The sequence below is a fragment of the Stegodyphus dumicola genome, chromosome 2, assembly GCF_044657685.1.
Source record: "Stegodyphus dumicola isolate Sdum_Otavi_A_Nest chromosome 2, ASM4465768v1".
Classification (NCBI taxonomy): domain Eukaryota; kingdom Metazoa; phylum Arthropoda; class Arachnida; order Araneae; family Eresidae; genus Stegodyphus; species Stegodyphus dumicola.
The window spans coordinates 50,834,473-50,852,437 of NC_140769.1; the positions used below are offsets into that span (position 1 = coordinate 50,834,473).

A 17,965-nucleotide genomic window follows, 5' to 3' on the forward strand; every position below is an offset into this window, starting at 1 on the left:
CAGCTTGCTTTAATCCATAAATAGTTTTTTTCAGTTTGCAAACCTTCTCTTCTTGTCCAGGTTGAACAGTGCCTTCTGGCTGTTCCATGTATATTTCTTCTAAATTTCCGTGCAGAAATGCTGTAGTAACGTCTACATGCCTCACATGCATTTTACCATATGCTGCGACAGCAAGAAAAGTTCTGATAGTTGTATGTCGAACTACTGGTGCAAAGGCATGATCGTAATCAGTTCCAAATTTTTGATTATAACCTTTAGCAACTAGTTGCGCTTTGTAACGAATGATTGTTCCATCTTCGTTTTCTTTCAGATTGAAAATCCATCGACAGCCAATAGGTTTCTTTCCTACAGGAAGATCAACCAATTCCCAAGTTTTATTTCGGGATAAGGAATTGATTTCTTCGTCAACTGCGAGTAAGTAACCACTTTTCCTTTTCTTCGGAATTAAATTTATCCAAGTCTTTAAAATTCTCAGGTATGGTTTTGATTGTGTTTGTTAGGAATCCTAGACGTTCTGGTAGTATTCCCTTCGTTTTCCTTTCTGATCGTCTTGGCTCTTCCTTGGATACAATTTTGTCATTTTCTTCATCATCTTCAACATCGTCAACTTTTGGATGAAGAGAAATTTCAACATTTTCATTCGCTGATAATTCTTCGACAAATTTTACACTTCTACTGATAATTATACGGTTTTCTCCTGTGTAGATTCTGTACCCCTTTGATCGTTGATCGTAACCGACAAAAATTCCTTCAATCGCTTTCTGGTCTAATTTTTTACGGTTTTCCTTATGTACATATGCATAAGCTGTACAACCAAATTGTTTCATATGAGCTAAATTAGGTTTTATTCCACTCCATAATTCATAGGGAGTTTTATCACAAGCTCTGGTTGGAAGGCGATTCTGGATGTAATTTGCTGTGTTGACAGCTTCACCCCAAAAATTGTCTGAAAGTCGGCCTTGGGACAGCAGGCATCTGGTCATCTCAGTAATACTTCTATTTTTTCTTTCGCTTACACCGTTCTGAGGAGGCGAAAAAGGAACAGTTACTTGATGCTTGATGCCGTTATCCGATAGAAATTTTTCCATTTCCTTGCTGGTATATTCACCACCGTTCTCGGTTCGAAGAGTCTGTATGGTTCTTCCAAATTTATTTCTTGTTATACCGACAAAGTCCTTTAATTTACTAAGAACTTCGTTCTTTTTAGCGAGTAAATAGATGACAGTGTATCTAGTAAAGTCATCAATAAAGGTTACAAAATAAAGTTTTCCACCAATACTTGGAGTAGGCATAGGCCCGCAAATGTCACTATGTATAAGTTCTAGTGGTTTTCTTGCTCGAACGCTAGCAGCTTTTGGATAAGGAATTTGCTGCATTTTATTCTTTATGCATTCTGAACAGCTTTCATTATGACTGCAATTATCTAATTTTATTCCTTCTGCAAGATTTTCTCTTACTAATTGTCTGATTGCATCATAACTTCGATGACCTAACCTAGAATGCCATACTTGTACGCAGTTTTTATTTTTACATTCAACTGCAAAATTCGCGCTTTCTGAATTTTTTATTATAACAATTTTATATAAACTATTATCATCAGAATACGCACGCATAATTATTTGGCTATCCTTCTTTACGTAACACTTTTCTTTTTCGAAAGTAACAGAATATCCCTTACTAGCAATTTGCGTAAAGGAAATTAAGTTGCTCTTTAAATCAGGAACGTAATAATCATCAGTCAATCGAATTTTCTGTAATCCACATTCATCTTCTAAATCAAGGTCAACAAATCCTCTGCCCTGCGAATATAAAATTTTTCCATTCACTAAAATGATTTTGGTTGAGTATCCTCATATCTCAGTTCTGTAAACAAACTTTTATATCCTATTAGATGACTACTCGTGCCGGAATCGACATACAAATTTTTTTTTTTTTTTTTTGATCTGAGCAATATCGTGGAGTAATTATTAAACCCTTTTTATAAACAGAGTTTTTGACAGACGACATTTGACATCTGGATTTATAGCTTTCTTCAACGGAAGTGTGCGCGCTCATGCAATGCCGGTCCGATTTTCCGACATGTTTGGTCACGCGATTTTCGGATTTTGAGTTGTCAGGACAAGGATTGTTATTTTTGTTTTTCAATTTATAACAACACTCACGAGTATGACCACTGCGTTTACAAAAAGTACAAAATTTCTTTTGTTTATTATTATCATAATTTCTTGCATTTATTGCAGATTTAAACACGGTTGAAGAATTAGAATTTCGATCTGCTTGTTGTTCTAATCTTCTATTGTACTCGTCAGTGAGTTTCGTTTTTACTAGATCTGTAGTTATAAGAATTTCCTCTCTAGCTTCAATGGCGGTTATAAGATTATTGTACGATTCGGGAATCGAAACTAACAAAAGTGCGGCTACATGCTGATCTGGAATGTTCTCACCGATAGCTTTCAATCTTTCGACCAAGTCCATCATATGAGTGATGTGCGCGATCATATCACCGTGTTCTGCCATTTTTATTGAATATAATTTTCTCAGAAGATATAGTTTGCTACTCAAATTTGAGCGCTCATGAACTGACTTTAATTTCTGTCATGTACCGGCGGTAGTCGTAACATCTCTAACATGAATTATCTGAGAGTCATCAATGCATAGATTTATTATAGCTCGTGCTTGTTTATCCCTCTTAAAAATTCATCATCAGGTTTAGATGGTAGGGGAGAATAAAGAAGATCATCTAACCCATCACGCATTAAAAGCATTTGAATCTTGAATTTCCAATTAGCGTAATTTTCGGAATTCAGTTTAGTTATTTGCATACAATCTTTAAGACTTGCCTGTGCCATTCTTAATTCTTACTTAACACTTTCATAAAGTTTATATGCATAGTTTAAATTTCAGTTTCGGGATTTACAACGATATCAGTCTCATAATCAATGAAGAATAAAGATAGCAAAATCAGCTTACCTTTTGTGCACTCAGTAGCAGCAGTTGAGTCTCCGAAACTATTGATGATGATGAGAGGGATTTACGATGCAGATTTAACACAAATAACATATTTATTATACTGCAACTAAAATAATATAAGCGGTAGATACATTAAAGTTAACACAAGCACATACAAAAGCTTAATAATATCTAAAGAACAAGAGGATCATGGGATATATTAATACTACGTGATTTTGAGACCAGATAGGTCTTTCGTCTAATTACCAGTTCGCTTTACATTTTCTTCTTCAATTAATATCACGTGATTAATATAGTTTACGTGTTTGACGCCCGTGTGTGCTGGCATTTTTAGGGTTGCCAGAAATGAGTTAGAAAAACATTTTATTTATTTATTCTCAAATGCTCGATTAATTTACAACAAAAATCATGCTTTAGAGCGAAAGCCTGCATGTGAAAAGATGAATGAGGGGGAAATTAGAATGAATGTGGTTTTTAGGGTTCTCCACCCACACTTGAATTTAAGAATGTTAACCATAGCTCATCGAGTTTCAGTATCTTGTGTCATAATTGGTCGATTGAAATCTAACAAATCATTGTGGTTAGGGGAAGTGTTGAAATACAAAAACATGAAGATTCCCGTTTGACACCGACACCACACATGGGGGAGAATCAGGGTAAAGTTAAATTCATGTTTGAATATTTGAATGAATGTGAATTTAAGCAGTTAAATAAGGAACAGAAAATGATCGAAAACGAAAGTACTACCGAGTATTAAAAAAAGTGTAAATAATAGTGTATTTGGAATATACTGATACTTATTCCTTCCAGATGCTGGAAGGAAGAGAAAAAGGTTGATTGATGAAGAGCAACAGCACAGAAGATCCTGTAAGAAGATATTGTATTCTAATCATCTACAAAATCTTTTGAAAAATTTTGTTAGGGGAAAGTTTGTTTTATGTAAACGGAGCTCTTGAGTCTTAGGTTAGAATATGGAAACTTGTCAACAGGTCGTTTCTAGGACCTGCTTCTAAGTTTGCCAAATTCTCGCAGCGGCAAATGTAGGGTTTATATTTATTTTAACTAATATTTATTTTAAGTTATCTTTCCTGTCAAGCCTTTACTTTTCCCTAGAACTGCCAATGCTAGAGTATGTAAATTGTAGTAAAGCGCGCAGTATATTCAAATTTAGCAGAAGTAAGTTGAGTTTAAATAGAAGGAAAACGAGATTGTAGGTGTGCTTCTTCAATCGCGAACGTGAAAGTTGCTAGGTAGAAATTTAAGAGCCGCGTGTTTCGGCCTGTGTGCCTATCTCGGCAGTTTTTGCGGAATCTTTCAACTGCTTAATTAGTAAGCTCGCTGAATTTCAGCGGTATTTTAGAACGCGATTAGGTTAGTTTAAGATCTCAGAGCCTCGTGGATAGTGATCTCGCTATTTTATTCATCCCGTCATTATTGTTAATTTTTACGTTCTGTTTCAGTTAAACCGCCGGGTCGGCGTAGTTTGTGAGCGTCAAGTGGAAGCAGCTGTTATTATTAAAGTTGAATAAAAAGGGCTTTAAACCCTTCTTAACACTTAGTAGCAATCATTGTTGACAAGTTGGGGCTACACGATACTACAAGCATTCAAAACGAATTTCTTGTTCATAAAGAAGACAGTTTGTTTTTTGTGCGCTTTTCTGCTTTTTGTTTCACAAATTTTCGCTACCAGTCGCAATAATATGCTACATCCACAGTTTTTCTCTTTTAGAAATCTGTATTCGTGAATATTCTTTGGTAATCCTAGGTAAAAGTTGTATTTATTTCACTTATCTATGCAGGTAGAAATTTGGAATACCGAGGAGCATGTTTGTCACCAATGAATTGAAAACGACTTACTATGGTTTGGAACCACGTTTCTATAGTAACCCTTATTCCAGGCAGAAATCTTTTACCTTCATTAACAATTTTTTGTTTTGTTTGTTTGTTTGCTTCAATAATGTTGTATCAAGTAGTGATGTACGCAACAGGTGCGAACCCCCTTTTTTTTATCGCGTTGAAATGATGGCAGCAAAATCACTATGGCTTGTAATATTTTCTCACGCGATGCTCGATGATCTGCTTTCATTCCACCCGGCCAGAAACATTAAATTTTCTTCGACTGTTGATCCTTCTGATCTTCCCGACATACGGTCAGCCTGTATGATTGATAGGTCCGTCATAAAAACCACTAGTCTAAATGAAGTGTATTATGCCTTACCACCACAGACTTTACGCAGCACGCTGTGAAATTCTATTAGAGATTTTCTAACGCAAACTTTCAATTTTGAAATAAAATGTATGATTTTCTACAGTGGCAATATTCCAGATGTCTGCAGGCTCAATTTCAAGTACTCATGAGTTCAAAATGCCCTACTCTGGAGAATAGAATTCAACTAAACGCTTGCTTTTAACGCAAAATTCAACTGCAAATAATACAAATGTATACAGTCTGATCCGCTTATCAGAGAGTTAAGAGTTATCAGATATCAATGAAGGGCTTATTATACAGAATTAAGAATGCAAATTATATCTATAAGAAATAATTAAGATATTTATAGCAGCAGTATGAAATTTAAAAGCTAGTCCAACTTCAAACAAACTCATACCGAAAGATATGAAATAATTTATGAATAAAAGAAAGCAATATGGAAATAGAGGTGAAAATGTGCAAACCAAAATATTCTTCATTCTTAGACTAATGCGTAATATTCGTGAACTGCTAGATATTTAATTATACAAGACATCTTTCATTTACAAGATTTTTGCGATGTTGATATTACCACAGTAAAAGGGTTTCTCCATACCCTCTGAAGCAGAGTAAATTTCTGAATAATACTAATAACGCATTCGAACTACAACACAGATATGCGCAGTACTTTATATTTGTACTTGAATTATACATCGGAAAATATACATGATTAAAAGTTTGGTTCAGATATTGCCCTGAAATGCATCGTCTGCAAGAAACGTTAGCAGAAACATGGGTTTAAAACTTCCTTTATGCAACTGTTATCCTACTTGTTGGGAATGGAATTGAAATTTTGTCCAGGCGGAAAGGAGGAACGGAGAAAACGCAGTTAATGCTATTCATAACAATGAACGTTTATCTGAAGTTGATAAATACTGTTATCTTAAAGTTTACTTAAAAATATCAGCCTTAGTATTAAAAGACTTTTGATATCAGAAAATACTTATGATCTAGCACCAGAGTTGCTTAAAGTAAGGTAGAAAAAGAAAACTATTATTTCGAGTAAATTAATAAACCAAACAGTAATTAAATAAATCTAACCTTATTAGCTCTTTGCTTGTAGGATTCTGCTACGTCTAGAAGTTTAATTCAGTGTTCTCCAGATGCTACTACATATTTCCAACATTAACATTAGTTATCCACCAATCTTAATTCAAATCACAAATGTTTTTAATAGCCCAGAAGGGCAGTTAATCTCAAAACGGCATTTTGTGGCGTTTCAGTATAAACGGCGAATCACTTTTTAAATTGTTGCTGCCAAATATTATCGCTCTGTATTACGTTTAAAGAAATTAAGTAATCAAGAATCTGCATGATTGTATGTATATATGTCTCTCGCATTGTGAAAAAAATGATGGTACTTAGAGCCATCAAATTTAGAATAACGTAACCCTGCACCCGAACATGGACATCTGGAAGCCCGAATTTTGAATTTCGAATTTGTTTTACTATCTATTTCATATTTTGTACAATTTTAACGAATTTTTGATTAACACACTCAACGATTTCAAAGCGAGCAAGGGCAACACTGTACGGAAAAACCCAGCACGCGAGACTGTTTATCGGAAATTCTTAAGATATGCTATTTTTAAATATTTTGTTATATTGCTGTTCAATTGAATTTTATGCGGTTTAACTGTGAAAAACGTGATATTTAATAAATAAAGGTAACACACAAAATGTTAAGCAAAGTCCTTTTGGACGTAGTATAAAATCTGAAATCTTTCAGATTTTTGATTTTTCCCCTAACTACTTGCTTGCTTTTAATTCTTGAAATTAACAGAAGACGTTGTGTTGCAAATGAAACGGCGCTACTTGATAGTATTTAAAATAACGTGAGACTGAAAGTTTAAATTCAAGTAAAATAGTCTGAGACTGCACACAAAATAGTCTACTTAAGCTGTCTCAAATAAAGGATGGCACATATTTAAACTTCGGCTAGCAAAATAGTTAAAACCGGAATAACTTTGTCAGAGCCGGCGACAGTACGTAACTGCATCGCGAGGCGGCCAGAAGTGCTAAAACAACATACAAATCCTCCGCTTAAGTACGCAACAGCTAATTTGCATTCTGGTGAACAATGCGAGAAGAAGAATTTATAGTACTATTTCGAATCATAATAAGTGTTAATAAACATAAAATCATTCATGTTAAATTTAAATGCTGCAAAATCGCCTCCCATTCGAAGCAAATATGGGAGCTATATGATACAAAAAAATCCAGGTGCACGGTTTGAAAATTCTGTTGAACTAAATTCATATATTTTCCCTTTTCTTACTAAACTTTATCTAAACCCTATTGCATTAAAGTTTTACAGACAACATGAAAAAGCGATTCTTGAAATGTAACTTAATTATGAAATTTTCATGGACGAGAGAAAGAAACACAAGAATGATCATTCTTGCATCGAGAAAGAGAAGAAAATAAATCCAAAACTAACGATTCAATTAAAATCGTAACATAAGCACTCAATCAGTTCATCGTACAGAAAAAAGAAATAGACTACAATTACAGTCAGTAGTACCAACAGTTCGAGCAAATAACCGTAAACAATGAGTTTGAATCACAGAAACGTTTTGTCAAGAGAAGCGCTTCTAAAAATATGCATTTGCCTACTGTTATCGGTAGTGAATTTGGTACTGTTTATGCATCCTGTCAGGAAAAACCGCAATAAGAAAAGAAAAGAATAATATCAGAGTCATTTTGCCTCAACCATTAAATATGAGAATAAAGATAAACGGCGAAGTTTCAGAAACTGAAATAATAAGTGGCAGTATAAGATACTTTCTCTTCCTTCCAGCATGGCTTCGTGAACGACAGCACACCCTTCGCGTATTCGAGAAGTCCAAGTTCGAGTCCCGGAGAAACCATTGCTCATTTTTCCAGTCTCCTGCTTCAATAAAAGCCTAAGACTCGGCAGTGGCGCCCGAACTATAAGGTGGTGGATAATAATTCGTCGCCACCAGGATTTGGTGATTGAGTCCCCTAATCCCCAGTCGCCCTTTAAAAGGCAAGCATGCCTTCGTGGTGCAACGGTAGCACACTCAGCGCGTTTTCGAGAGGTCCGGGTTCGAGTTCTGGCGAGGGAATTGCTCATTTTTCACGTTTCCTGTTTCGAAAAAAGCCTAGGACTGTATATCGATATGTAAGTGACATAAGATTACGATTATCAGACATTATCCATTTTAAAAATAAAGATGATGAGTTTTTCGTTGCTTATTGGGTCAGATCTGTTTGGAAATTTGTTACAGGAACCTTCGGCTGAATTTCTGAGTTATTACTAGAGGTAGAAGCAAAATTATAGGAGTTCTTGAGGGGAAAAATATCTATGAAATCCATCCAAAACATTTAATATCATACATAATTCGACACAAGTCAAAAATCATAGTTTGCTAGCTCTGGAACGAACATAAAGAGAAATAACGGAATAATTTTGACTTAGAAGAAAAACGATTCAAGTCACTGTGGAGCAGATTTAAGGAAAATCAGAAGTTTCATGAGCCATGAAGCCGTGATAGATTAACATATGCAAGAAAATATCGTGGAAGCATTACTATTTGAAAACTGAAAAATAATTCTTAAATTCCGGATCCGTTTTTAGTTCAGCGATAACAGTATCTCGAGAGTCTAAAACTTTTGAAGTCAACATTGTGCATTTAACTTGATTCACCTGTTCATCTAATTTAATGCGAGAAAGAGCATCTGCGGCAACATTTTCTTTACCAGGTAAATGTTTCAATATTATATTCCCGAAGTTTCAATACCCACCTTATCAATCGAGGTGACAAGTGTTTACCTAAATAAAGTAACAATAAATAACAACACTGTCCAGTGTAAACTGTTACAGGTAGCTTCCCGAAGTATACTCGGAATTTTTTTGCGGCCAGTAAGACAGATAGTGCTTCACGTTCTGTAGCCATATAATTCCTTTTGGTAGGGTTCAACATCTTACTGAAGAGGTTACTGGCGTCTCACTTAAGATAGGACGACTCCTAGCACATTTCCGAGAAATGACGCAAGTTTTTTCGCGGTATTTGGCGGACAGTAAATTTAATGGCCATAATTTTTTAATTTTCGGTTTCGTTAACTTTGATAGCGGAAATTTTATGTACCAAATATTTCAATTTCTTTGCTGCGAATTTACATTTGTTAGGATTCACTTCTAATCGAACATCTTGTAAAAGTGTAAAGATTTCCGTCAAATATTTTATATGGTCATCTATTTGTATTACTGGTAATGATTATGTCATTTAAATAGATAAATGTGGATTTTCCGAGAACTGGCTAAAATTATGCCCATCGCTAGTTGAAAAGTAGCAAGCGCACCACATAACCAAATGGCATCCGTAAAAATGCATAAATGCCAAATTTGTGATAAACGCCGTTTCATTAACATCCTCCAGTTTCATAGTGATTTGAAAATAGCCAGAGGTAAGACCTGACAATTTCACATATCTGGTGGACTTTATTTACCTAATTATCTCCTCTGTGATCGGTAATGGATAAACTGGTTACTTTGTGATATTATTTAGTTTTCGATAATCTGGAGCGAACCACCATGCTTTACTTTCCGTAGGGAGGGGAGATTTTTCTTTTTACGACATAACACGACTGGGCTTGCGAACAGACTACTAGAAGGCACAATAATTTTATTTTTTAACATTTCCGCTACGTGCTCTTCTACAGTTGCCTCTTTGACTTTGTCGCACATGTAAGGCTTAGCCCTATAGGTAAGCCCTATAGGCTTAGCCCTATAGTTAATTATGTCCTATGTCGATCGCGTGGTTTTCAACATGAGTAAGACCAGGTTGGTCACTAAGCAGGTCTGAAAATTTACTTACCAATTCTTCAATTTTTCTCTTTTTCCTCCTTTTTCAGGTCATTCAACTCCAGTGCTGGAGGCTTTACTTCCGCGGATTTTTTTTTTTTTTTTTCGTCATGTCTAGCTTAACGGTATCCTCTTGAAAATTTATTCTTCTTCTGATGACTTCAAGAAATTCATACCTAAAATGAAATTAGGTTGCAAATATTTAATTACAAAAAAGCAACTTTTAGTTGCTCACCTTTTGCCTGCACGTATAGAAGCATATTTCCAATGCAAGAACACCGTATTTCTTAGACTGCAATCCCTGCTGTACCTTCGGTGTTACTTATGGCATCGGAAATTTTGTCTAAAAACCTTTTCTCATAAAAACTACTCTGTGCTTCCGTGTCAATTAATGCGATTGCCAGCTCCTTTTTTCAAAGAATTTGTATTTCTGGTAACTCTATAAATTTTTTACCACCACCGTATTCAGATGTATTTGGGAGGAAATTTTCTCTTCCCTGGGCTGCTGACCTTCCTTCTTTCCAGCGTCCCTCAGCAGTTTAACTGCTTTGAGTTTGTTTCTTCCTTCCTCTGTTTGTCTGCCTTTTGGTAATCGTTTCACTTTGGAGAAAAATCTTTCTTGCGACTAAATTTTGGCTGCCGTCGTTCATCTGGCTTAGTCCTGCGAAAAGTTCTGTACTCTTGCCTATAACTGTGTGTGCTTGCAATATTGGAAATGCGGCGGGTTCCGATTTTATTGCAAGCTCAAAGAGAATTTCCAAGATCAACGGGTTTCTCATTTCTATAAAATCTTGTGCCAGTGGGCGTAATCTCGGCAAGATGATTTGAATTACATCGTCGTCGGATTTTCTTCTATACAATAATTGAACCACATGAATTTTCCGAAGAATAAAGTTTGTGAGATCTTCCCCGTTCATTTTGGTACCTGCCCATTCATTTGGTTCGGCTTCTAACTGCGCACGATTCCTTACGACTACAAAGGTTTCAGGATGGCGGTTTTGAAGTTTTGATACGTGCATATTTGTGATCCTGGTTTTCCAAGTAGGAATTTGCCGATACCTTTATACCAACTCAATGCTTGTCCTCGGAGTATTGAAGTAGAAATTGCCACTTTTTGGGTTTGGCTACCCACTGGGTACATGATGAAGTGATCGTCTAGCTGGTCCATAAATGCTGCATCTGAACCTTTTACATCAAATAGGCACTGGGCCTCATCGAAGCTGTCATGGTGTCAAAGATCAGTACAACTCAGATCAAATCAGTTTTTGATGCATCAGCGAAGGTTCCCAAAAGCCCTTTGTTGGGTAATTGCTTGATAACTAATAGAATATACTACATCCTCTATACTGGTGAGATTTTGATATCAGAAGATCGATGTCATATCAGGCATAAGAAGAACAATTTAGCAGATTTGTGTAAATGAAGGAGATAAGGATTACCTACATTTTTTGTGGTTTGATCAAAAATGAAATTTTCAAATGTCATAATCGAGTAGTCTTTGGCATTAATTATTAATCATCACTTAGCAAAGGAAATTAAGCTTATTAAACAAGGTGAAAGAGACTCACATTACATTACGGAAAAACTGAAAGGTAATTTTTATGTTGACAAATGTATTAATTACCATTATAGAAGAAAACCCAGAACTTGAAGGTTTTATAGCAGAATCAACCAAGGTTATGAAAAATTTACAATTTGATTTGAGAGGTGAAAATATAGTTGCTTAGAAACTTCTGTACAAAATACCAACAGTCAAACAAATGAAAAAGAAGTCTCAGTGGATAAGAAGAAGGTTTAAATCTTCAATAATGAGCGATTAACTGGAAAATAGAAGCTGGTATTATAAACTTTTCTCAAATTAATTCGTAGAGTGCAGATGTTTGATTGGTTATTACGATTCAAAAGAGTCAAATTCCAAAAGATCAACGCATACGTGATGATTTATCTTGAGAGGAATATCTAGCAGCTGAAATAAGTTATTACAACTAATTCAAAGAGAAATGTTCTCTGGTTTGGAAGCTTCTAGATTATCAAATTGTTGTTATCCACCCCTATGTTCAGGAAGATAGTGCTTTGCGATGAAGAACGAAGATCGGGAAAATACGATAAGGCTTTCAGCACCCACCAGTTTTACTTAATAACCCTGCTGTTGTTTTTAGACTGATTTTTGATACACATTTAATGTCATCTCATGCTCGTATTCAGATGATGAGAACAATTCCTAGAGAGCATTATGGGATTTCGATGGTTATCATACCGTCCCAGCTGTTCTTAATCATTATTTACAATGTAAACGGGACAATGTAAAAAATATGGAGCTTTTACACCAGCTACCTTGCCTGAAGATCGTGTACATAATGCCAAGGCTTTTGAAATGTCTATTCACATTTGGAATACACCTAGCGGTACCTCTCGAGCTCTGTTAACTGATGATTTTCTATAACGGTTAATGTATAGTATGAAATGTATAGTAAATATATAGTAACTGGAAATATATAGTATCTGTGCAGCATGGAAGCATCTAAAATATGTTACAATTAGAAAGTTCTCTCGTAAAGTTGTGGTAAAGGAAGAGGCGTGGGAACCTATGAACCCCACTGGTGCTCTCCTTCAAAATTTGGGGCGGATCTGAGTAAAATTGTACTATCACCTATCTGGTGCACAACGTTCTTGCCAGTGACAGGCGCAATCTCACATCCTTGCTACGATGAATTTCGTGGGCTTGTCCTGATTTCAGAAAAGTGAGATTAGCGCAACAACAACAACAATAAAAACATTACCGGAATATTTTAACGGTCGTCACTGAAAGGGCTCTTTGAATGTTTGAAAACATTGAAAGGGCTCTTTCAATGTTTAATATGGTTTAGAAGTAGAGATTATGAATAGAAAGGGCCCGGGTGGAATATCGGAACATTTTATAGGATACAAGACGAATATACACTTAGACTAACGTAAGAATGCTATATATCTTATACATCTTTTTTATATGTGATATTCCATTCCGGGCTTTCGCATTTTAGGCTTTATGAATATATATCGTGCCATTTCCGGCCTTTTTTTACTGTCTTTCTGTGGATGTTCTGGATAAATTGTCATCATAAATTATACCATTTAAGCCTTTTTGTTTTTAACCTTTCGTTATAGTTGATGTGGAGATTATGACACTTAATTCAGCCGGAAAAGAAGACATATGATTTATTTGAATACCATATAATTAATCCCGATAACTTTTAAAAACTTTAAAATAAGATAACTTTTAAAACTTAACTTTTAACTTAAGATAACTTTTAAAAATCCATTTACATGTATATAGGTTAACATTCTTTTCTGCACTGAAAGTCACATTCTTTTTTTAAATACTACAAAATATTAAATGTGTTTTATTAAAAACTGTGTACAACACTCACGATTTCCACAATACTTTAGAGCATTATTTTTAATACAGATTTAATGCTAACTAAATGCTCAAAAGTTTTCATTCTTCTGTTTTGATGCGATTTTTTTTTTAATTTCGATATTTCAGATTTCAAGATTTAGAATTCTATTTTAAGAAAACATCAGTACTATATCGTCCTAAAATTTTGAAAGCATCTTGTTTTCTAAGAGAGACTAAAATGGCACGATTTAAAAAAAAAGACCCTCAACTAAGAAAGGCTTAAATGGGAGGTAACCACTATATATTTGGAAAATGAAAAAATACATAACGTAATTTTGTAAAAATTCTTTAATGTTCCTATTTAGATATGTCATAAATTAAAAGCATGGTTTTTAAATCAATCAGGTTAAAAACTAAATAAATGATATTCCTAAGAACTGTTCTATTGCTTTTAAGTATAACTAGTTTGTTAATCAGTGACAGTTGTTAATCAGTTCGATCATAAATATTTTATTTTACCGAATGGCAACAGACTCAAATGAAAAGGGAAACAATGCATTTAAACTAATCATGGGAAAATTATGTTTCTAGACTATCAACCCTTTTATACAAACAAACAAAAACAAAAACAAAAAAAAAAAAAAAAAAATTCACCATTTATTTAAATTTTGTAATGTATGGCAGTTTAAAAACTCAAATTAACCTGAGGTAAAATAAAACATTATAACTCCGTTCTGCAGTACGTTTAAACAATATAGCCTAGAACTAGCAGTTATTTGAAGGACGTAAAAAAAGATGAATGATACAAATTATCTAGAAAGATGAAACCAAAGAAGAAAACAGTAAATATTTAATATTTTAATTAGAAAATATAATTCATTTCTCTAAAACAACAGTTCAACAGAAAACAGCAAATTTACTAATAATTACGCTACCTCGAATTACATATTTGTTGTTATTATTGAAGTGGAATATGTCAGAATAATGCAAGAAAATATTGCTACGAATTTTGTATTTAGATGGATAATTTTAGTAGAATTATAAGTAAAATTGTTGTATTTTTTCTGCGTAATACAGCGCGAGACAAATTTTAAGAGAAAGCTATGCCGGAAAAATGAAAATACAGGGGCACGTTCATTCATACTGGGTAACATTTTAACACATACATTTAAGTAAATGGGTATCTCGGTAATATGTATTGAAATTGAATAAATTTAATTGACCGCCATGTTAGCTGTAACTGTAATTCTATCTTTTTATTGCTTTCCAGTAATTTCGAGAAAGTACTAGAAATAACACGCGGCCAGTTGAAAACCATAAAAGGCCGGAGAGAGATCATCTGAGTTCAGTTGCTGTTGTTGCGAGATTTAAATTCCTCATAAGCTGAAATATCCGAGTCAGTATTCTCTTCAGACATCTCTTCTTACATTGCTTTGTGTTTAACGTTTTAGTAGTTTGAAGTATGACTACTGATTACATTGCGTGATATTGTGAATACTTTTATGACTATCTCTGAAGAAAATTCCAGAGCTCTGATATATTTCTTTTGATAAGAATCTATTTTATTAACTTATTATCGGACTTGTGCATTCAGCCTATTACGAACCTGTACGTATGAAACAATATAATTAAACGGAAACTACTTAATGTATAATCTAGCTTCCTTGTAATTCTAAAATACTTTTGTAATTGTAAAGTTGCAAATGATCAAACTAAATTTCCTTATGCTTTATTTTCAAGATGGCAAAGGAAAATGAGTATGAAGTATAGAAACTACTGAGAATTACAAATACGATTCCTTTTGTAATCTTAAAAACCATTGAATGAAGTAGATAAATGTATAAGGTATTTCTCCCACCTTCTTAGCAAGCCTTCGTGGTGTAGTGGTCTGCACGCTTAGTGTGTAATTGAGATGTCCGCGGTTCAATTCCCGGCGAAGGCGGTTGCTAATTTTTCATCTTATCTGCTTCCAAAAATACCTAATATTTCTACAATGGCGCCCGAACTAAAAGGATATTGGATAAGAGTTCTCCACACCCAGGATTTGACGATTAGGTTCTCTAAAAACCCCAGCCCCCTTTTAAAAGGGGGAGTATATAAGGTATTTCTCCCACCTTCTCAGCGAGCCTTCATGGTGTAGTGGTCTGCACGCTCAGCGCGTAATTGAGAGGTCCGCAGTTCGATTTCCGGCGAAGGCGATTGCTAATTTTTCATCTTGCCTGCTTCCAAAAATATCTAATGTCTCTACAAATGTTTTCGCTTTTTCTTTCTTTTTTTTTTTTTTTTTTTTTTTTTTTCTGGCAGTTTGGAACTTACTACTTTTTCCTGTAACCTCCCAGTTCTACTTTCCCCAATTCAGTTTATAAAGATAATTTAGATTCCATGAACTAAGGTCCACTAAGGGCAATTTTGTGTTAAATAAATGCTAATTTAATTTATACTAAAAAGAAATCAGTATATAAAATTTTTTAAATAATTTCTAAAAAATCTTTGGTGCAAACTTTACTTATCTGAATTTATTAGAATTACTACATTTTTAGATTTAGTAGGGGAACATAAAAAGCGGAGATTCTTGACCGCATAGGGCATCTTTTTTAGCTATCACGTAATTTGGGATTGTTTGAAAACTATGCAAACTTTGACCCCACATAAACAAGAGTCTGTTTTCGATCAAAGGTATCCAAGTATCTTTGTATTAGCGACTTTCGCTAAAAATGTAAGTCGCTAAAAATTCCCTAACTCTTTTAGCACCGCAACATAAACTACGCTACTTAGGATGACGTTATTCATGCATTTTTTCTGTGGAGAGTAAGTTTAAAGACTACATTTAACGATTTCAAAGTTTCACCCATGTGACATGATAGTTCCGCGAACTTTTTGAAGAGACGCATATAATGCTTATTTAATATAGTATATAATTTAACATACATATATAATATATATTATGTAACATTTAATGCATATTTGGTAAACTATGTACTGTAAAATTCCTTGTAACTGGCACCCAATTAATCAGTAATACCAAACAACGGCACTTTTGAAAGTTTCGATTTTTTGGAATTCTTTATGAGGAATATTTATCCGCACAAAAATAAAAAAAATAGATGAATCTTGGGTATATTAATTAAAAAAAAAAAAAAAAAAAAAAAAAAAAAAAAGACACACTTATTATTATAAAAGGGGAGAAAAAAGTCTTGAAACATGGTTTCAAAGGATCTAAAGAAAGTTATCCAAGAGATTTATGAATGTTGTTGGTTTTTCATATAATTGCAAATTAAAAATAGAGTGCAGAAAAGTGTTAAGATCTACTCGACGTATTAAAAATCAGGAATATATTTTATACTTATTTTTCAGATTTGAAATACCTCCTTTTTACCCACAGTGCCACCAATCAATAGAACTGCATCAGGATAATGCAAGCAGCGATAGATCAAAATCTACTGTTAATTTCCTGGAGAAAATGGAACAAGAAGCGAGTGTCAAAGCCACACTCTTCACTCATATCCCTAGTAATTCTCCTGATTTATCGCCTAAATGGATTTGTGAGCGTTTGGACTTTTAAAAAGCGGATTGTACAAAAGTGAGCCCCCCTTGGATTTTGGAAAGCTATTTAAGAGGAATGGGATAAAATACCTCTTCCGATACTACAAAAGGCTTTATTGTTTTGGAAATTACGGTGTAGAAAGAGAGTGAATAATAAGAGTTATCAAACAGAATATTTAAAACACAAAAATTTTAGGTAAAATATTTCTGTAAATACAACGAAAATCCATTAAAAAATATGCGAACAGCTTCTGTATCAGGAAAAACGTCTTATCCGGAAGTGCGAGCTCCCGTTACTGTTGGTTAAAAGGCACTTTACTGCAATATATTTCTTGTTTAAATCACTTGTAATTACTTACTATGATATTGATTCATACTCGCAAACACTTTTGTAGCGGTAAGTGCAAGAAGAATAGCCGCATTTCCCAATTCTAAGTCGCAAAACTTTTGCGAAAATTCGCGATTTGATCATGGCTCAGAAGCATGAATTCCATTAGGTGCAGAACGAAGAAATTCTTCTTTTGGGTTCCTTGGCTAAGTCCAGTTTCTCAGCATATCATAGCATGGTGGATTCCGTTCCATAGTTAAATTAGTTAGTTGCAATTTGTCTCAAATTTAAGAAACTTTAAGTACACTGTTTAGTGCTGACATCTAGTGGCAGATGTAGTAGTAATATATATAGGACATTTCTGATTGACAGAATAATACTGCGTATTTTATTTGGTAACTTTAATTAAAATTATCCCTAACCTTCACAGAAATGGAGATTTTAAGGCCTTAATATTAATATATAGGTCGTATCTGATTGACAGAATAATACTGCGTATTTTATTTGGTAATTTTAATTAAAATTATCCCTAACCTTCACAGAGTTTGAGATTTTAAGGTCTTAATATTAATTTTTAGTCCGATTTTTTCAGTTCATTTTTAAAGACAATAAAGCTCAAGAAAATATTTATTTCATGATTCGAAACTTTCTTATCATAAAGAAGCAACGTAA

At 34.1% G+C, this 17,965-nt stretch overlaps 1 protein-coding gene across 1 annotated transcript in view; it reads left to right on the top strand.

Moving 5' to 3' along the window:
• The first annotated feature begins 281 nt into the window (after nt 1–281).
• The window catches only part of LOC118196643 (short-chain dehydrogenase/reductase family 9C member 7-like), a 66,050-nt gene continuing 48,366 nt past the window's right edge, over nt 282–17,965 (top strand). The window contains exons 1-2 of the mRNA XM_085809891.1: nt 282–414; nt 3,781–3,837. Coding sequence (XP_085666017.1) covers nt 282–414; nt 3,781–3,837 — 190 coding nt within the window. The remainder of the gene's footprint in view (nt 415–3,780; nt 3,838–17,965) is intronic.